Source organism: Oculina patagonica, chromosome 7 (assembly GCF_052425735.1).
Source record: "Oculina patagonica isolate OP01 chromosome 7, crgOcupat, whole genome shotgun sequence".
NCBI lineage: Eukaryota > Metazoa > Cnidaria > Anthozoa > Scleractinia > Oculinidae > Oculina > Oculina patagonica.
In genome coordinates, this window is record NC_135764.1 from 3085841 (window position 1) to 3108340 (window position 22500).

Consider the following 22500-nt stretch of genomic DNA (forward strand, 5'->3'; position numbering starts at 1 on the left):
TGTAAAATTCATTAATAATTCATGAGGGTGCAAACCAATCCCAGCACAGTATTCAGATCACATGTACACAGCTGTAAACCCCCATACAAATCAATCAATAGAATTAACTTTTGATACAAACTCCTGCTCAGCCAATTAGTATTCATTAACTTTTGATACAGATCTCGACTGATTCGCATAATAATACTTTGCATTCAATTTATTATTTTCATTTCACATGTAGAATAAAATATTCGCGTCCAATCTGTATGGGCGTTTACAATGGTGAGCCGATAGGCTCGCCATTGTAAACGCCCATACAGATCGGACGCGAATATTTTATCTACTACTTAGTGTTATTCTTAGGATAGCTAGTCTTCGTGTTGTTGATAATGCTGAATTTTAATTCCTCCACCATGCTTGCAAAATAGCCAACTAACACTGTCTGCCTCCCACCTGACCAGTTCTTAACCACGTTTTGTTCATTCAAATTTTCTTTTAGCATTTTTCTCTTTCTAAACATAAATTAATAGTATCATTTAGCAGATTTAGGTATAATTATTGTAAATTATTATTAATACATTGAAGTCTCGATCCCTATCCTGGCATCTGCAGAATGATTCTCGATATATTGTCATGTGTAGAGGACAGGCGCATAGCTAGATGTACAGTTATACAAACTGCTTTTGTTTTCACACTGATCACATTTTTGATCACGAAAAATTATACAGGAAAAAGTGTTATACTGAGATGTGGAATATCTGAAGGCAAAATTATAAAAAAGCACTGAGAGAAAGGCAAAAGTTCTAGCATGGAATGAAATCTCCATTCTGAGTTTTCAGACTAAATTATGATTTGATTTCACTCACAGTTGAATGTAGCTCATTCAGTTCATATTTTGTGTAAAACAATGTAATAATAAAGTAATAGTTGTTTTAAAAGGTTAAAAGGCTATAAATTATGACTAATGTGTACAAATAAAAACCAAACGTTTTCAACTTAAAAGTCATCATCAGACTTTTACGTCGAAAACGTTTGGTTTTTATTTGTACACATTAGTCATAATTTATAGCCTTTTAACCTTTTTAAAACATTTTATCATCTTAGCGAACATTATGTTGAAAGTAATAGTTATTATTTAATTTATGGATTCAGGAGTGTTATCAGTCTCAGCCTTCAGCTTTGCCTACCTCTTACCCAAGAAAACATTTTGGTTTAATTTAGCCTATAATATTAGCTTCTGGGCTATAAATATTTCAATAAAATTTAGATTGAAGTAAATTTACTAGATGTAAATTCTCTTAGTCTATTTATAAAAATGAAATTGAATTGGACTCACCCTTGATAATTCAGGTTAATATGATGGATAATCATTATTTTACATGTACCGGTAATTCCTTAAGGTACAGTACATGTATAATGTCCAGATTAAAAACAAAATGCACTGAATTAATGATAAGTAACATAACACTTGAAAATTATTCCTGACCAAATGCATTAAAAAGTGTCCTCAAAAGCCACAAGTTAAAATGATAAAAACCTTAAAATTTAAATTCTTCTAAAAGCAGACAGTTATATGATTCCCTTGTATATATTAAGGTCTGAAGGATAATTTAAGCAACATTTATGCAAAAAAATAAACCAATGAAAATACTGAGCAATTCTGTCCAATATCCTTAATTAATTTGAAGAACTTAAAGTATCACTTTGAATGTTTCTGGAAAATTAATATGCTGCAGTAATGTCTGAGCTCTGAAATTAACAAACTTTTAAATTATTTAAAATCTGCAATATTTAACACTAAAAATTGCTGAGACATAATGTTTGAATCTAGAGTTTGATTACAAGTGATTCAAAAATCAACTGAATCTTAACTCACCCACTCTCGTCCAAACTTCTTGAGTGAAACTGAACTTCCATGTGAATCAAGCTCATAAAGAGGTGAGAATGAGTCCTTCATTCTCAAAACACAATGCTTAATTCAACTTTATAAACAATTTTAAGCTACACCAGAGCCAGACTGTTACATTTTCTGTCTCCTGCGCATTCTACACCTTCAGAACTGTTTCTCTCACCAAAAACTGTTTTTTAACCAAGCAACAAGATTCACAGCAGTTCAAAATCATTATTGTTGATGTCTGCTGAAGCGTGCAGAACACAAAACTACTGACGTGAGTTAACTACTCAAGGGAGAGCTTGAAATTAGCATATCAAAGAATTCAACTTTAATTTATTCAAAATGCTCTTGAGAATTTTCCAGAGATAAATGCTTCCCAGGATCAAAAAAAAAGAGAAAAAAATAGTATTAAATTTTCTTTAACTATATTTTGATTTATTAAAAACATAAGCCCCAAAATAAATGTATATTATAGGTATCATTTTCACTTTTCCTTCAGTACTAAATTATAAATTCATCTGTCACTTTGAACATCTGCTGTGAACATCTTTAAAAGCTAGGTTACTCATCCATAACACCAAAAAACAAATCAGAACAATAGGAGTCATAGAAATTAGTTCAAGATCAAAAGCAACTTATTAAAAATATGTTTCCAGTATCTTTAAAGAAAGATAGATTGAAGTGATTTAGAATCATTCTGATTTGGTTCGGTTCCATAAATCATAATCCTTAAATTTCCAGTACAGATAAGCTCATACACCTGTAAATGTTAGCTGTTTTGTGAAATCATTCTTTGGATCAGCTTAAATAATTGAATAGAGACTGAAACTGAAAGCTTGAGTCACCCTTAAAGTTTTAATTTTTTCCGCAACCAATTCCTTGTTTTTGTGTGCTAGATCTCATTGTGCAGTTCCAGAAAATATCCATACCTACAGTGTACCCCACGGAAGGTCATTGGAAATTCTTAGGGGGTGGGGGATCTCAAAAGCCAAAATTTTTAAAGGAAGTATGGGGCTTAACTGGAAATTCCAGAGGAGAGGGGGGAGGGTTCAAATCAAAAACTTTCCAAGGGAGGGGTAGGGATATTTTCTGAAACAATTCAGAAGTTTGGTTTTAGTTAGTAATTCAACTCTACACAGCAGAAGAGCCACAAATGATGCTTTCCAGTAGTTGTCATAAATAAAATAATAAACAAAGCCAATATTCCTCATTTCTTTTCCTCAAAAATAGAGAACAGACAAATTTTAAGTTTAACAAATGTTTTTTCTGACCGTTTAACATTCTTATTATTATTAGCGAATGGTTCTTGCTATCTAAAAAAATAAATACTTTCTAAACCTTACAAGGTTTAGAAAGGCATTCATCAAATATGACCCACACAGCAAACACGTAAAACAGTATTTTACTTTTTTTTAAAAACTCTTTAAACTGATGCTTTTATACTGTGTTTAAATAAAGTTTTGCCTATTGTGTATTGTCTACTGTATATATAAAAATATATATATTAATTTGTGTGTAACTGTTTCATTTTCTATATGAATTTTGAGTGAGAAAGATATTCCTCTAGTCAGTGAAAAGGATAGAAAAGGGTTAACATTATTAATACATCGAGGGCTATTCTAAATGGACATGCACACAGTAAAAAAAAATAATTGAACTAGTAAATCCCAGACTGAGTTGCGTTGTCAGGTCGTTGAACTACATACTGTACTTTGCTTACCTTTACAAAATTTCCTAGCAAAGAAGTGAAACATTTGGTTTGCGCTAGTTCATAACCAGCTTGTAAAAACAAACTTTCTTGATGCAACATGTGTTGTAATATTACATGAAGCTGTTTTAAACAAAAGCTGTGCAGTCTTTTTCAGTTAATTTTAAATTTTTTTAACAAATGTTACTTTCACGCAAGAGTATTGCAGAAATAACTACTCTCAACATTTCAAGTTTTGCTGCACAAATTTTGCGATGTTATGTAAAAGTTGACATGCAAATTACAAAACAGTGCTTTGCCATCTTTGATCAGCCAATAAGCACTTGCTTAAAATTAATGTGGATATATCAAAACAGCTGCAGCTTAAACGATGTTTACAAGATGATTTTTTTCATGAACTTAACATTAAAATATATTATTATATCGTTTTCCACAATTTCATTTTCAACTTTTTGATACAAGAAAATATTTTTAACTTGTAAATATGGGATCATACAAAGTCATGTACATTAAAATCTAACTTTTATTTAAATAACTTACCAGACAGTATACATATAAAGCTTTAAAGAGAATCGTTTAAAGCGCAGTTAATGGAGCGTGACGCTCCCGAGGCCCCTAGTGGGTTTTCTATTTGTGTTCTAGTGAAATGTAACGCAACAGATCTTTAGACCTTTTCTTGTCTCAACAAGACAATGGTTATAATGGACTCTTACAGTGTACATGTTGCAATATCATCTAGTATTTATGTGGAAAAATGAACTAAAACTGTGTAACCATACCGACATTGTCAACCAAAATAGTGAAACACTCTTATCGACTGCTTCAATTTACTCTACTTTCCTAGATAACTCCTTCAAACCACCAACTTCGCAAAGTAGGATCCTTCGTCATGGCTTTACTGAGAGTAATGTCCAAAAGGTTTATCAACTACCTTTCATTATTACAAAAGAAACCAAAATCATCATGTTCCAATATAAAGTTATACACAACATACTCCCCACACAGATGAGTCTTAATCGTGATGGCCTTTCTGACAACGACATCTGTCTTCTTTGCAATACTGAAAAACAGACTTTAAACCATTTGCTTGTCAATTGCTTAAAAACAACCTCCTTCTGGAAATTATTTGAAGACTGGTGGTATGAAAAGTCCCAAGAACGACTATCTCTAACTCAAAGCATCATACTATATGGTTTTTTCGGTAAGACATCACACTGGCAGGCACTTAACTATTCAATTATCCTGGGAGAACACTATATTTTCTGCACAAATGGTGACCAAGACGAACTGTGTTTCCGAACGTTTCTTCTTCGTCTTCGCGACAAATTGCAGATACTTAGAGAGAGTGCAATCGCAAGTAAATGCTTAGACCAATTTCAGCGTACGTGGGCTTTCCTTCTGTAAGACTTCTTTTATAACATTCTAAATTCGTACTGTATATTTGAAGCATATAAGTATTGTAGGTAAAGTAGGATAATTCAAAATTAGGCGGAAAATTTGTAATTTTTGTAGTGTTATGTAGTGTTACTAGTGTGTAAGCGTGTATTATATATGAAGCAAAATTGTGTAAAAAAAAAACCTGTATAGTAGTAGTAAATACTGTAGTTTATAAAATTATTGTATAGTAAGTAGTGTAGTATAAGTATTGTTTTTGTAAGTAGTATTGTAACTAGCGTATGTTTTTGCTTTGTAAGTAATGGTTTTTTTTTTGGTGTTGCAATAATAATAAAAATTAAAAATAAAAAAAATAAAAAAAATAAAAATCTAGTATTTTTATATTACGAATTTTGTATGGCTGGTTTTAATAATAACTCTATTCATGTCTCGATCTATGTTGCAAGCAGTTCTTGTTGTCCATAGTACACATTTCGCCATTGGGTAAAACTCAGACAGATGTCTGGATATAAATAGTGTAAGGTTTGTACTTTGGCATCATTCGCTAGCAATATCGCTACTGCAACTTTAGTTCGTCAAAAAAATTGTAATTCCCACCCTCCCTCCCTTTGGAGGTTTGTTTATTGTTATTAAAAATTGGGGTTCACCACTGCGTATCACGCCTTCGGTTAAGTCTCGCAGCGACTTCCCCAAGCTTTGTTTAGTATTTTAACTTATTTTACGCTCTTTATGCCTTTTCTTGTCCGATCCAGCACGTGCCGGCGGAGTCTGCTCGTAGTGCTGGGGAGATAAGTAAGGCTCGTGAAGTCACAATTGCCTATACTCTAGCACGTTGCTGACCGGAGGTCAGCTCGTAGTGCCGTTTAGAGTTAGGCTTATAGGACGCGTAAGCTTATGGCCCTGCCAACTTGTCCGATCCAGCGCAGGTTTTACCGCTGGGGAGATAAGTTTGGTAACGCAATGGAAGTTCCCTTGTCACGCCGACTGCGGAGCAGTGATCCCCCCTTAATGCCATATACTGTGTGGTTATTGTGTTTATTTACTTTAGAAATGTCCAAAGCGAATTTGCATAGGAACTGTGACATTAAGGTTAGATTTTTTATTCCTTATGTTTTAAGTCAGCCTTTTTTTCCAGTTTTTTTTTTTTTTAAGCTAAATGTAAATCTGATTTTTATTTTACTTTAATTTATTTTACATATGTCAAGTGGCATTAAGCTCCACGAAATGGTGCTATATATTAGATTATAGATTATTATTAATATTTACTTATTATTAAAAAACTATATTATTATTATTATCATCATTATCATTATCATCATTAACACTATCATTATCATTGTTAATATTATTATTATTAGTACTATTATTATTATTATTATTATTATTATAATTATTATTAAGGACATATATATTTAATGATTATAAAATTATAACTTAGTTTATAACCATATAATTTTAATTTTATTTACCGGTAAAAAGTTGAATTTTTAAGACTCACTGATATAAGAGTGAGTTTAACAAATCTACGAGCCTGCAAACCATGCAAGCCATTCAAGGCTGCATTTAACATAATGGTTATGCTGCACTGACCGAGAAATCCAAATTTCAAAAATTTAATATATGCTATAAGCATTTATAACTATATGGATGATATAGTGTTGCCCTATAATCAAGAGTGGAACTAACTGCAAGCAAACCAAAGTGGATGTAACGGTAAGCAAACCAGAGTGGAACTAACCGCACGCAAGCGGAGGTGGTACTAACCCAAGAAAATTGAAGTTCATGAAGCTAACCGCAAGCAAACCAGGAAATCTATCCCAAAATTTCAACTTGACAGAATCCAACTAAAGATCCAACTCGAAAATCCATCTCGAATATCGAAGAAAGAGGTTTGCAAAGCAAGCTAAGGTAAGCTTATATTTTGGATTCATAATCAAATTAGTCATGGCTCACACGGCTCGCATGGTGGCTCGGGGGCTTGCTGGCTCACAGATTATGCAGACCCTATAAGAGTTCTAATGTAACTAACGGATGTATTTATTACTAACAATAACTCATGATTATTTTTTAAATGGAATAAAAAATTTAATTTTATAAAAAAAGGTATATACTGTGACTTGAATAATTTAGATAAATTACTTCAAAGCATTTAAATGACAGAAATGTGATTAATGAAATACTTACTTTTTTTAATGTTAAAGAAGATGAAAACTTTCTACTGCCGCTTGTTGTTAGAAACTGAAAATGATCAGAATCGACTATTTCACATGTGTATATTTAATTTTGTACAGTTAATGGACTCCAGTGCCAAATTTCAAGAATGGAAACCTGCCAACTGACACACACATGTATTCTCACACCTGCAGATCCAAACTATCAATCTCTCACATACAGCCAATTTCTTATGCCAGAGTGACAAATTCAGATTTCTTTGCTCAAAAACCCATCAACTGTAAATTCAATTCAATTTCAGTGAAAAATAGAAGCTGTTACATGAGATAGTAATTATTTTATTTTTTATATTTAATTTACTGGTTTTTACACTTATCATTTTCCATTTTATTGCCATTTCAAGCCATTTGTTAACAAAGTTTCATGTTATTTTACATGCAGATGTCTTTGCACTTCACAAAAATCTAAAAGGGACCACTAGTAGGGCTAAAACAATCTTTTAATTTAAAGACCAGTTGCTATAAGGAGATCATTTAAAATAATGCAGTGTGACTACAGCTCTTTAAAATGGGTTTATCTACATTGATTAAAACTTAGACAAAATAAGTGGGTACACATGGACCCGAAGCTCTGTTCATAATAATGAGGTGAAAAAAAAAAACAAATTAGTCTTGCCCATCTCACAAAGTCCTGAATTTATCATAAATTTTCCAACCCTGCTTCAGTAGTTGTTAATTAACTTAACTTTACGTCAAAAAATAACTCTGTACCTCTAGCTGCTCAAATCCTGCTAGTGAGCCAGACAGCGACCCTTTAGATGAGCGGCGATTGGAGCTTTGGAGGATCAGCGCATCTGTGGGAAGTCCAGCTAAACTCACAGAACTGATCGATTGAATTTTATTACTGGGTTTTAAACCCAACATCTTCAGAATGAAGGTTTAAAATGAACTGATAAATAATGTTTTGATCTGCAAAATAAAAGAAAAAAAACACTGTCAGTAACACATTCAGTTCTTGAACTTTCTTGTACATGTACCTGAATTAAATACTTCTTTTCATGCAATACCTTATAGAATAATTTCAACTGAGTGTCGTAAATCTAAAACCAAAATAATCACTCTGGCCAATTACAAAGGACACAGACAAACAGACTCAAAGTATTGCATGTAGCTGCAGGCAAGAAGCACAGGGAAGGGTGTGTGAGCAATTCATGGAGTGATTTATGATTGTTTTTGGTTTTACTTCTGGTAAGAAATTAAAGTGGTGCGAGTGTTTTTTAAACCAATAAAAGTGTAGTAATGCAAAATGCTTTTAACACTACAGTGAAAACTTCTCTTAATACCCTTACTACTTGTTAAATTTCGCGCTTTTTTATAACACATACACTCAAACATTCACAATTAAGCTAATCTTACCAAAAAATACACTCTACGTACATGTATTTCAGTTCTTATAAAATCTGTTGTTGTTTTGAATACAAATAATTACAAACATTGGAAAAGATTTTGCCTCAAAGTGAAAATCCCATAGAAAATAAAAACCCTAAAAAGTGTTGGGAATATTATATCGATGTCGAGTTAGTCTATTGTTCATAGGAAAGTGGAACTTTAGCTAAAAGGATCAAGTCCTATTTGAGGAACAATTATAATTATTTTCTGAAACCAAAATTATGACATTAACAAAAAAAAAAATTCTTTCCATAAATTATCTTAAGTTATGGATACAGAGTTTCAATTGAGTTATCAATTTTCAGAACATATTTTATGAATGACAACATTCGCGAGTCCACAACTAAGCTCACCATGGCGAAAAGCTTTGCAGGCAGTATTAGACATTAAAGATAACTCAAGGTTCTTTTAAGGATTCTTTTTCTTTTCTACATGTATATGAAACAGTACTTATCAAAAATTAATCTTTCGTTTAAAATTTTTCCAACCAGTTTGACTTTTATTTTTTACTGTCTCATATTCATTATAATATCATAATCTGAAACAAAGGGGGAAAAAATCAACTGGTTTGAAAAATTTAAAGATCATAACAAGATCTTTGAAGATCTTTGGGAAGATTCTTTAAGAACAAGAAGATCTTTGGCAAAATCTTGTAAATAAAGATTTTTTTCATTTTTCATTAACTAAAGTCCTATTAACAATTGATGGATCTAGTTCTTACTGCAATGGGATACAATCACTTTCAATTCTGGTGATCACAAACTGTGAGCAGTTGCTCTTTACTCCTCAAGCTGGTTGCTTCTCACACGCTTGTCTTGCACCAAAGAAAAAGAAAGAGACTGCTCCCAGTCTATGGCGATCAAATCTTTGTCTTTTCTTTTTGTGAATGACATACTGTAGCACAACATGCTGTGATTGTATAACATCATTATTCTTCTCTTAATACTGCTTATTTAGTTAGGGCATCCTTCTCTCTCATGATTACTGACCCTCCATTATAAACTCTCCAAGTCCTTTTTGCTAAGATAGTAAGAGAGGTGGGGGAAGAGGTTTGCAGATTGGCAAAGTTTGCTTTAAACTGCACACAAATTGCAACCTTTTTGCAATAAATTGGGCTGATTCATGTCATAGATTTCGAAAATTTGGTAGGTTCATAGATGCCAAGTTGTTTGGTTGGTATGTTCCTTTAATTAACTGCGCTGCGCAGTTCTTGCTCTGCACGGGGTTTATTATTTTTCGTTTTGTCGGTGACCTGTCCCAAACCTCCACTCGGTTATGCTGCAGGTCACGCAATGTTTAGATGCTACAAATCAGTAACAAATGGAAAAAATGTTCTTATATTTTGTCTTAACAAAGAATGTTTAGTGTGAAATATTCGATTTTGAAGCGTTTGACTCATGGAAAATACCAAGTTTCCACGCTTTCAAAGAGAAATATAATTCAGCAGGTCAGAATCTGTGAATAAATACCATTACGTTGGTGTAAAAGAATGTCCTGATATGACAAGTTTCAGTTTCAATCGGCTAGACCTCGAGTCACGTGATGTTTTTAAGGTATTATCAGCTACTTTTAAAATCTTTGCGAATCCTTTGGTCTTTACTAAACAAATTTATTGCGAAGTATTTTTCTTTTAAGGGTTATCTATTTTTTTTGCCTGTGTTATTGAAAGGATTTTAGAGATATGAAGAAAAATTCCCTTCGCAAACATGCCCTGACTTATACCGCTTACGCTTTGGTTTTGAGGGGGTTTGGGGGCATTCCACCCCAGAAAAGTTTTAAAAATGTAAGTTACAGAGAATTAAGTTACTTCATTATGGGTAAGCATTTGTTGTTTTTAAACCATCAAGAATGACTAATCTTGTTCCCAGATCTCCAATGACTATGGACTTGAAGATCTGGCTACGGGATAGAAGTTTGGTTGATGCGATCCAGCTATAACGGTGAGTATATTGACAATTGATAGGGTCGATTAGTGTTCATCTCTACCAAAGTACAGCTGAAAATATATCTCTTAATTTAAATTAATTGAGACTTTTTCCCCAAGTTGTAGTATTTTGAAAAAGCTTGATATTTTGTCTCAATGGTGTGGTTGCGTGAGATTGGGTCAAAAAGCGCGAGTCTCATGCCAAAAAAGCATGAGACTTGGCATGTATGTAGGTTGCCGAGCACCCAAGAATTTTGGCCTGGAATCTGGACTGGACCTGACAGGAATTCACACTACACCCCATGAAGTTTAAATGTAGTGTCGAGATCTGGATTCAACCCAAATAAAGGAGAATTGACAAACTTTGACAAGAAACAGTTCGAATTTGTGGATTTGCATACCCCTATTCACCTCCCTCAGTAAGCTACATGTAAGAATTGTATGACCACCAGCCAAACACACAAAAAAAACACTTTCTGGCATTTAGTTTTATGTGCACTTGTTGATTTACAATTGTAAGTTTCTTGAAATTTTTTAAGTCTCTCTCTCCTCCCAACCCTTCCTTTTTTGTATGGAAACAAATACATCAAAACAAACTATTATATCAATTTTGATCTTATAACGGCAAGATATTGCATCTGCACGATGAAAACAGTAAAGCACAAGAAAGCTCATGTCCTAAACCATACGCGTTTATCCGTATAAAATAAAATAAACGAGTATACCGGTATAAACTTCAATGACATATAAATAACCGCCATATAGGTTACGTTTACTATAAAACAGTTGAACATCACCAAAAATCGTTCATCGAGCGTTGAAAAACTGCTTCGGGTTTGAGATTAAATCTTCTAACATTAAGCAATTAAGCTAAGATTTAACTTTAATGCGGCATCAAAACAATGCACAAATTATGAACTGCACGACACAGGTGAAACGAGAATTGATCTGGAGGCGAATCTAGAACATTTAAGAACAAAAATCCTTATGCTTTCTTTTTCTTGAGTGTAATATATATTCCCATTTCTCTTTGTTTCGTTTAAACAAACTAGAACGTAGAAGTGGGCCTTCTCAATGTTTGCTATGATCAGATATGAGTTGTGCAGCGAACATAGAATCATTCATCAATTCGATCGAATATTCGAAGCATTCAAGAGTGTAAACAACATAGACACCCTCGTTATATCATGATCTTACTCATTTTAAAAGATCAACTTACCTAAGATTCGTCATATTAGCAAAGGAACGTTCCCAAAATCTTCTCTAAACTAACAAATAATTTGTTTTTCTCCGTCTCATCTATTTTCACGATCCTTCGTCCGCCATTTTGAAAACTACAAATGACGTCACACGTGTTGCTTTGGTTGCTCTGACAACCCCGCGAAAGTTCATTGTGCTCTTTTCAAAGTAAAGATAATTTTGTTTTCTGTGCAAAATATTATTTTATTGCCGTGCTAACAACGTCAAATTATTCGATTCTTTCATTTAAAATTTGTTTTTCTTTTTTAACTGAGAAAATATTTTATTTTCTAGTTTGACGGGGCAACATTATCCTCCTTATAAAAAGAAATTAACGCCGTTTATTTCCGTTTATTTCGGGAGCATTTCGGGAAAATTTTCTATAACAGTTTGACCATATTTACAATTTTGATATTTTCCCTTCTCGCCAATTCAGTGCAATAAAAATCAATTCATCTCCTTTCATGAGAACAAAAAAAGCATTCCAATTAGAGTGAAATGGAACTTTGATTTGATGCAGCTGTCCCGCTCGTTTGATGAAGTGTGATATCGCCAGTTTTTTAGTCTTTTCAGTCGTTTATTCTTCGAAAGATTTGTTACTGACCATAAGGCAACGCTAAATAGCTAAATGATTATTAAAAAATATATCAGATAAAGAGCACCAGCGCAAGTTTGTAAATGATAGTCTCAGTTTGCGAAATATTTCTTCCCCGAGATTTGTTCAGCGATTATTATTTCCAGCAGAAAGCGTTGAGCGTTTATTCTACAACTCGGCAAATAAACTTCAAGATATCCACTGGACATACAGCTGAACATATCGATCCGAAATAATAATCAGAGAAAGCAAAACTTATTACATGCTCTTCGGGACTCGACTCTGGACATCAGACGCCCATAAAAGTCTGTAATGATGATTGGCCACCGGCACTATACCACAAAAAACCATTTTGCGTGTAATTCTCATGTTCAAAATTGTTAGTTACGACATAGGGTCAGTTCTGTCATTCTTGGCGTTATCGACTCATATGCGTATTTTTCTAACTTTCTAATTGATTATTCACTGTAGACTTATAACTGTAGACGTATATTTTAACGTCAGCTCAGTTTAATATCGGCTTATTTTAATTTTATTCTTTGCGACTCAGCTCAGTCGAGTATAACATAGGGTTCATTGCCACCTCTGCTCCGCCTATCAAAATGTATGCAGTATTTGGATTTTGTAACCGCTTCTTCCTTTCAACTTTGTTTAATTGCGCAGTTTACAGCTTTACAGTTTTTCTGCAGTATTCAGGATAAGCTTTAATTCAGTTTCTAGAATGACTTGAAACTGGTATGTATCAGTGATTGCGTCGTTATTAGAATTTTAAATAAAGTTTTGTATAAGCATTTCTATAGTTGTTTAGTCTACAGCCACGGAAATGCCATAACTTCATTTGTAATTTTCAACACGTTAGCGAGACTTTACGAACATGTTTCGCCTTAATGTTGAAAAACAATTTTCTAAACCTAGCATCTTCAGAGAGCTCCATAAGGAAAAATTATCTTTTGACCAAGAGCCTTGAGAATGAAGTTCACAGTCGTAATTTTGGTGTTTGTAGCATTTCGTTCAGCGGTTGGCGTGGACTCTGAGTCGGCTAGAGAGTCTAGCAACAAAATAACGGGTAACATTCAGTATTCACGTTCTCGGATACAAGAAAGATTTAACGGCCGGTTTATCTTTTCCTCAACAACTTTAAACATCGATAACCTCGCTATTCGATTTTTACAGTTGACTGCAAAGCAGAGTTGCTGCCATTTATCTCAAAGTTGTGGCAAAACATTCTAAAATTTTTCACCTCATTGTTTTCATTTTAGCTAGTTAGAGCCAAGCGCGCGCTCGACGGACAAAAAACGAATCGTGGAAAAAATGCGGCCGACAAAATCGAGAGATTTATCCGATAAAATCGAGTATATACTTTTTAAATCAAAAATAAATTTGAGAGTCAGTATTGTTTTGATCATGACTTAATTTCATTCCGTTTTTTTTTTTTAAATCTTGAAGGCCACCGTTCTCCTATCACCAGCGGTGATACCATTGCTCTGCGGTCGGCCTACAGTTCGGGTGTCAACTCGAAGAAGTGGCTCGCGTGTACGAAAGCTTCATGCAGCTGGACAAACTGCCAAGGCGCCGCTATCGACTCCAAAGGATGGTCCTCCTGTGATAAGCGAATGATGTTTATTATCACTGCCAAGGGGAAGAAGGAAGGACATACAATCAACAGCGGTGATAAAGTGTTACTTAGTTCCGTAAACTACGGTCCTCGTTATCGGCTGTCCTGCAGTAACTCGACTAGCGCCCCGTGTTGCGCGAAAACGTGAGTGCATCCAGTAATTCACACTGAATTCACCCGGTATCAAGTCATAATCTCAAACTAATTTCTGGCAACGACCATAAAGAGTCTATTATAGGGGGTCGTTCACATTTCGTTCAGACCGCCATATTTTTTTCGTCCTAGATCGCAAATTTCTCGCGAAGACCGAGACCGTCATAAATTTCCTGACCGTAAACCGACAGATAATAAAGACTGAATTTTCCCGCAGACCGACGCTCAAAAATGGCTTAGTTCGTTAAACCGGCAAAGTATAATAGAACCTCACCATAGCCAACAAAAATATAAGGGTAAATCTAACATAGATTTTTTTTTCAGTTTAACTAACAATTAATAATGATTTGCGCTCTTGATTTCTTCCGGCCTGTATATTTATATTTTAAGGATACGTTATATGAAAGATCTGTCGCTTTTTCCGTAGACCTACAAGATCGATAAAGAAAGGCGACTGGCTGGAAGATTCGGACGCCACTTTCCACATTTTTTCCTATGATGCTGTTGATGGTACTCCAGTGGAAAATCGTGATGTTGTGGGCTTCAAGTACCCGTACAGCTCTAACAGCGCCTGGCTGACTTTCTCCGGCCGCCACTTTTATCCTCGTAGATGCAGCAGCAAGAGCAAAGAACCTTGCGCAGCTGAAAACAAACCCACTGGTTTCGTGATCTTCAAGAAATTGTGAAGTTTTGAAGACCTGAAGTTTCTGAGTCCTCAACAAGAGATTCAAGCATAAACTGTAGATGTAGTGTTTTTCGCGCTAGTGTTAAATGAGTAAAACTCAAGTTAAGCATCGGGGAAATTCGTTTGAATTGTTGCAAAGGGTTTGCTTTGTTTTAATTTCAAATAAAAACCGTTGAGGAATTGAAAAAAATGTGTGGTGGTACTTGTGAGTGTGAAGTATATATATTTGCGTTTACATACAAACTGCAGAAAATAGTAAATACCCCCCGCTATAGAAAAAATTGAGCCTACCATTAGTCTACTCAGTTAGGCTTTATCCCTTCCCCGAAATAGTCTACTGCGTGAAGTAGCCCAAACCCAAAGAGTTCCTAAAGATCTTCGCTGCCAAATGTCCTTTCCGAAGTAAATTCTGATTTAGGTCTAAATGCGAAGTTATCATCAAAAATATGAAGTCTCAAAAAGTGAATCACAACTCCAAAAAAACAGTTTCTCCTTTTAATTTCATTAGGGTATGTGTTATTGAAGAAGACAACTTTAGTTAGCAATGGCCTTCCCATCTTAAGGTGTCCTGTTGTACAATTTAGCGTAATCAATTTCTCGCCTCATCAGTTCCTCATAGTTTGCTTATTGATCTTGATGAGAAAAACAAATCCTCGCTCTTTCAGTCTTCTTTTTAAAAAAGAAAGAGAAGAATAGGTTTATTAAAATAACGAAGCACAACAAAACTCGTAAAACTATCTAAGAAAAAGTACGTCAAGTCACATTTTAGTCTTTAAACCAGAAATTTCGCTAGAAAAATAGAAACTTGAATAAAGATTTTGATTGATTGATTGTTTGACTGACTGATTGATTGATTGATTGATCGATTAATTGTTTGACAGCAAAGAAGGATTGATTAATACAACTTATGTCTAATTTCAAAACAGAAAGTGAACTGAGAATAATACGATCTCGAGGACTGCAACGGCAAAACAAGGCTAGTTTAGTACTAAACGCGCAATTTTACCGATACGTTGAAAATTTGTTATCCCGGCCCAAGTTAAGCATTTCATTCAAACTGATAGAAACCACGGGGCACTTTGGCATTTTGTATTTAAATTACTGTAAATGTTTTGTCTATAAATGGAATATTATAAACATATCAGTTTTGTTTAGAACACCGTGAACTGAAAACACGTAAGCAGATTTTCGAACATGTTTCGCGCAAGACATGTCGAGTAACAACTTTCTAGACCAACTTTCATCTGCAATAAAGTCAGTCGGGATTCGACACTCAACATTCAGAGAGCTCTACCCAAAAAAATTATCCCTTGTAAGCAACAGTATTGAAAATGAAGTTTGTTGTCGTGGCCGTTTTCATGGCATTCGTCTTGGCGGTTGACGGTGATTCAGCGTTCGTTCACAGCGTTACCAACAAAACACTGATCATCAATGGTACCGCTGACGTTCAAGCTAACGTCCAGGTACATGTTCCTATAGAAGAGATTTGGGTCAGTTTGACTGAAGGTAAAAAACCCTCATAAATAACAATAACTTCAACAATCGATTCTTGTCTTTTAAAATTGATCCATTTGAGGCTTGTTCGCTCATAGTCGAATACACTCTTGAATATCATACTCAAAGATACGAACTAACTAATCGTGAATCGGACGCCGGAGACATGAAATTGATTGCTTTTCCAAGTCTGTTTTGCCATCTTTGTTGCACTTAGCCTGACTGAAAACACCGCGTAAACTATTAAACATGTTTCTGTTTTCACTCTTGAAGTACACAGATTTCCCATCATCAACAGTGGTGACACCATTGCTTTGCGGTCGGCCTACACTTCTGGCCGCTACTCGAAGTATTGGTTGTACTGTTATACATCTTACTGCTACTGGATAAACAGAGGCACTATTATCACTTCGTCAGGATGGTCATCTTGGCCAAGGGACATGATGTTTACCATCACTGCCAAGGGAAAGATGGACGGAGAGGCAATCAACAGCGGTGATACAGTGTCACTCAGCTCCAACCAATATGGCAGCAGTTACCGGCTGTATTGTAGCTCATCTTCCAGCACCCTGTGCTGCGCTAATTCGTACGTACATACTTCACCTGATCACCCATCATTGTTGGCTGCAATAAACCCATACCCAAAATAGAACCGCACTTAACGTTACATTGCTAGCCTTGATTTTACATCTTGAATGCTTTACTTCTTGATTTTTCCACTCAGATCGGTTGTTATGACGCAATATCATGTCGCTCTAAATTAAACACTTGTCGAGTTCTTAAGTTTAACTTTGAGATATTTAAAATTCTTTTTATTGATTGCCGCACATCCCGTAAATAATTTTGGTACATTGAAACAATCTCGACCCTTAGTTGGGCATGTTTTTATTTCGTTACCAACTTACTTGACAATGTACTGGTATTGGATTTGATGTTAAATCGTTATCATCTTTTAGAGTCACCAGTTCGATGACAGGAGGCGCCTGGCTGACATATTCGTACGCCACTTTTGAGATCTACGCCAAGAACGCTCCTGATGGTACCCCTGTGCAATACGGTGATGTGGTGGGCTTGAAATTCCCGTACGCCGGCAACAGCGCCTGGCTGACCTTCGGCGGGCTCTTTTATCCTCGTAGCTGCAGTAGCAGCAGTAAAACCTCATGCGCAGCTGAGAACACATACACTGGCTTCAAGATCTTCAAGAAGTTGTCATAAGTGAAGTTTTCAGACCTCACTGAGTTCCAAAGTCCTCAACCAGAGATTCAAGCATAAATTGTAGATGTAGATTTTTTCGCGCTAGTGTTAAATGAGTCTCAAGTTAAGCTTCGGGTAAATTCGTTTGAATTGTCGCAAAGGCCTTTTGTTTGGTTTAATATCCAATAAAAGAGTTGAGGAATTGAAAATATAGTGTGATGTCACTTCCTTTTTAGTTCCAACAAAATGAAACGTATTGTTTTGTGATCAAAGACCCACAAGCACAACTGCAATGATCTTGTAAATTGGGTATGAAGATCCAGTTTGGGGAACTCAATAAACTTTATTCTATTCTATTCTTTTCTTATTTCATCATTTCACCACATGGCATTAACATCCCAAACAGTTCTTGTTTTAAAAAAGTCCCACAATCACTGAGGCCAGAAGTACAGTATCATTATTCTTTTTCCAGTTTTTTGTCCACAAAATAGTTCAAGTTATAAACGCTACTGAACTTAGCCGTTAAGCTACAAAACAATAGCACTGCTCGGTGGTTGATCTAAATTTGTTTAAAAAAAAATTGACCACAAGGTTAATGTGCCGCCGCAAGTTACAATATTACCATTTATTAAGTATCAAAAAAGAAAAACTGCATTCAGAAAATGGTTAAAAATGAAGCAAAAATTTCAAGCGGAGCAATACAAGAAGAATAGTTTTTTTTTGAAAAAAAATAAACTATCTACCTCTGGGGTTTATTGTCAATTCACCGGGCTTTGAAATTTGAATTTCAGTCAAGATTTAAAGAAAAACGCCAAGCCCCTAGTCTCTTTCGCTTACTGTCCGAAATAACACGACCTCCGAAGAGCACTTTCCTAAGTGAAACCTGACTTTTGAAGTCCACGAGATTTTAGTAAAGTATGAAGTCCGAAGTCTGATCGAGGTCGACCAAGACGTGCAGATCTGACGCAAGTCCCATGAAGAAATAGTTGTGAAGAAAGATTAAAGGAGAAGTTCACTCCAGAATGGCCATTTATTTTCTTTATGCCGACAAAAAGTTTATACAAAGGTATGTTATTCACCAAAATTTCAACTTTCGACGAGCCCCAAAACCCCACGAAATCCTTTTAGTTTGGAAATAAGTCCTTTGTCCGCCATTTTTAAAACTTCAAATGACGTCACACATGTTGCCCTCGGTTGCTCTGGCAACCCCGCGAAAGTTCATTGTGCTCTTTTCAAAATAAAAATAATTTTGTTTTCTGTGCTCAATATGACTGTCTTGGTACAAATATCATTACTAACAACGTCAAATTATTCGATTCTTTCATTTAAATTTTGTTTTTCTTTTTTTAACTGAGAAAATATTTTAAACAAATTTTTCTAGTTTGAGGTAGACTGTCCACAGCCTCTATTTTTCAACACAAAAAAGCGGCCAATTCTCTCGCCGCTCTTTCCCCACGTTCATCGATCGAAAAAATACGAAAAAATAGAGGGCTGTGAACAGTCTAGTTTGAGGGGGGTAACATTTATTTATTAGTCTCCACTTTGACGATATTTTTCCCGTCTCGCCAATTCAGTGTATTAAATAAAAATCAGACTATATAACATTCATCTCCCTTTAATGAGAACAACAAAAAGCATTTTAGTTAGAGTGAATAGATTTAATGCAGCTGCCGCGCTCACTGGAGTAAGGTTGAGGTTAATATTGCCAATCTTTGAAATATCATTGTTCCTGACCTGACATTAGGCAACATAAATAGCTACCTTAAGGTTACTATTTTTAGCGGCTACTAATTTTAGCGATTTTTTCAGTGCAAGCTTTAGCGACTATTTAATTTAGCGATTTTCCGATTATTTTAAAAAGTAAGTGATATTGTGTAAACCTGTTATTAATGAACATGTAGTTAAGATGGAAATAAATGTTCAGTAAAGAACAAACTCGCTTGAAATTGAACTAACATTTGCATTGGCAGAAAGAACAAAGTTACTGACATCTATTTTAAAAGGAATTTTTCAAGTCGACTATACTTATTTTGTTTCCTTTTGTGGTAGAAGAGAAGGTACTTAAATTTAGCGAGTACTAAATTAAGCGATTTTTGCCCAACTCGCTAAAATCGCTAAAATTAGTAGCCGCTTACAAATGTAACCTTAAGGTAAATGACAATTAAAAATATATATTATAAATAGCACCAACGCAAGTTTGTGTATGATCATTCTCAGTTTACGAAAAATCTGTTCAGTGATTGCTATTTACAAAAGAAAACGTTTATTTTACAAGTTGGCGAGTAAACTTTCAAGATCTCCACTCAATTGATTCGATTTAATAAGCAGATGAAGCAAAACCTATGGGCTCGACTCAGGGCAGCAGGCATCCAAAGTCTGTAATGACTGGCCACTATAGTATACCACAGGCTTACCATCCTATGTTTGGGAGGTCACAGCATGTCCATATGAATATTTAAATTTCTTCAGTAATTGCTATTGTATATATTTAACCCTTAACATGCTAAGCCCGAATTATTCCGGGGTTTGGAGGAATGGCCATTCTGCCGACAAGGCGTGCAACTTTCACATCGAAGAATCTGGTACCGCCTCTGGAATGTAGCCAAAAAATTAAATTTCCACTATTCGCTTTCATCGGAGATCCCGGTCCTCGAAAGAACAGTCTTCGAACTATAGTCTGGCATAATTTGAATGCGATCGACTCGCCCCGTTGCTTTTTTAAACAAGCTGGAATATTAAATTAGGTCGTAAATTAGCCGATTTACAATGATCTGTACCACCTACTTGGACAATTTATGCAATTTTCGCTGAAATTGGTCAAAATTATCACATATCCCCTCTCCTTGAAAGTCAACGTGTTTCACTGCAAACGTCCTCTGGGGTACCCCAGAGAAATACTGCTCGGAAATCACGACGGCAAAACCGAAGACAACGTCAACTGGGAAATTTATGTGTACTCGCTACAACGTGAATTTTGTTGAGTGAACTATCGAATTTGAGTGTGAAAAAGATTTTATATACTTAAAAACTAAGAAGTCGAGTAGCAAATTAAATTTCCAGTTCACGAATAGAGGAAATTTAATTTTTGGCTGCATTCCAGAGGCGATACCAGATTCTTCGATGTGAAAGTTGCACGCCTTGTGTAAATATTTGTATTCAGTACACGAGTCGAAAACTTAAACTCCCAGAACTGCTCTCGCGCGCTACAAATCGCCAAGAAAACGGCATAAAAACAAACTTAAACAATGCGAAATTATTTCCTTTTCATTTTATTACAAATAAAAGTCGTAAAAGCCGATTTTAGAAAGCTTAAATATATCTAACTTGATTTGATAAAAGGTGGCTTTCGGGCTGTTAAGAAATGTATGGGGTTTCATTTTTTTTTTTTTTTTTTTTTTTGAGGATACGGAGAATTGTTCGGCTTTCTTCCAATGAAATGTCGCCCTGTCTAATGTAGTGAATTCAATCTTACTTTTTTTTTCTTCCTCCCTGTCTCTCCCCCCCCCCCGTCTCCCTCCCTCTAGATTTACTTGTGGTTAGTCTAGCCCAGTCCCTAACTCCAGCCCCTCTCTATCATTTAAAATTTTAGTTGCGCGCGCTAACTAGTAGAACAGTTGTGATCTATAGCTTTCCATTCTGCTGTCTAAAGGAAGTTTGCCGGAGGACATCATTAAGTCCCGTGAAGGTGAAAGTCTTACGATTTGCAAGTTGTGCGTCGGCTGTTATCGTACCTCAAACCGAGCTTTAGGCGGTTAAACACAGATAACCGGTCGGCTCGTTTTGCCAGGTACAGATAATGTTGAGCTTGCTTTAGACAGCAAAGGTCTTTAGCCACATCAATTAGGACTCGGAACTAGACTATACGGGCTGATTTGAGGGCGGTCATAACGATATTTGGCTTGAACTTTACCGTGGCTAAAGACTTAGTTTTTTACTGTTGAAGTTTGGGAAGCGGGCGTTACGCGCTCGACGAAATTCAAATACATCCGGGACATTGTCGGTTATTTCTAAAAGAAACATGTCGAAGTGGATAGCCAAGGAATCGCTTCAAGCGCTGATGTGAGTACATAGTTTTCTTTTTTCCTCAATTTTAGGCGTTCTCCGCCTAGCTAACACTCATAGTTCATAGTTCTCTGTGATTCGCTAGTGGGAGGCGATGCGATCGTGTGCATTTCCGGCCGCGACAATGGAGTTGACAATTGAGATAACACATGCCCGCTTCCTCAGATATTTCGCCTGATTTGCTTAAAGTTGAATCGAATGTCGATGTAGAATGCTTTAGTTCAGTTTATTTGAGACGTGCATGCTTTAAGAAAGCTACAGTTCAGCTCTCCGCCGAGTGTTTTCTTATGTCTATCTTGGTATTAATTTTGACTCACATTTCAAGTTGTAAACACTCTTAATTAAATTGATAGAATTCTTGATTTAAACAAAATGCCGTATATGCAGTCTTTTTGGTTAAAAAACACATAAACTAGAGTACCCTACGTTAAACTTGAGCTAAAATTAGCCCTCATTCAGCATTCGTTACAGAAATAGGGCTTCAGAACTACGGTGTCATGTCAAATTTCGGGAGACACCTTTTGTCAAATCAAGTTAGATATACTAGTAATAGTTCTCACTATAAAGCTGCCCCCGCCTTTTTATAATTTGTTTTACAGCAATAATCTAGGATTAGTGGAATCTTTTTGTGGCCTTTAAAATAAGGCTTCTTTTTTACTGTGCCATGTACGTCAAGACATTGTTTTGTCTTTTTGCTGCGGAATTTCTTGTTGTGTGACACCACTGCGTCCTAAAAATATTCACAAATTCAAGTCGAATATATTACCTAACGCGCGGAAATAACACCTAGCGGAAATAACACATAACACATTATTCGTGGTGACAACACGCAAGATTATTCCCGGGGTTATAACATTCACAATTAACTTACAATAATTGCCAGTTCAAAAAGCCTAAAAATTCCACGAGTGACAAAATATGGCACATTCAAAGATTCGAG

General features: G+C 35.3%; 3 protein-coding genes and 1 long non-coding RNA gene across 4 annotated transcripts in view; 3 read left to right on the plus strand and 1 right to left on the minus strand.

Moving 5' to 3' along the window:
• Positions 1-22500, plus strand: part of LOC144660216 (uncharacterized) — a 44934-nt gene that overhangs the window by 8379 nt on the left and 14055 nt on the right. The window lies entirely within an intron of this gene.
• The window catches only part of LOC144660229 (uncharacterized), a 34660-nt gene continuing 20032 nt past the window's right edge, over positions 7873-22500 (minus strand). The window contains exon 4 of the long non-coding RNA XR_013572063.1: positions 7873-8004. This is a non-coding gene — a long non-coding RNA (uncharacterized LOC144660229). The remainder of the gene's footprint in view (positions 8005-22500) is intronic.
• On the plus strand, positions 13256-15000 carry LOC144660218 (uncharacterized). The gene is made up of 3 exons (XM_078520820.1): positions 13256-13423; positions 13804-14116; positions 14553-15000. Exons 1-3 carry the CDS (start codon positions 13327-13329, stop codon positions 14809-14811), a joined length of 669 nt encoding a protein of 222 aa, XP_078376946.1. The 5' UTR covers positions 13256-13326; the 3' UTR covers positions 14812-15000.
• Positions 16079-17866, plus strand: LOC144660209 (uncharacterized). Its single transcript, XM_078520810.1, has 3 exons — positions 16079-16316; positions 16578-16890; positions 17261-17866. The coding sequence occupies exons 1-3, from the start codon at positions 16142-16144 to the stop codon at positions 17517-17519; spliced, it is 747 nt and encodes a 248-aa protein (XP_078376936.1). The 5' UTR covers positions 16079-16141; the 3' UTR covers positions 17520-17866.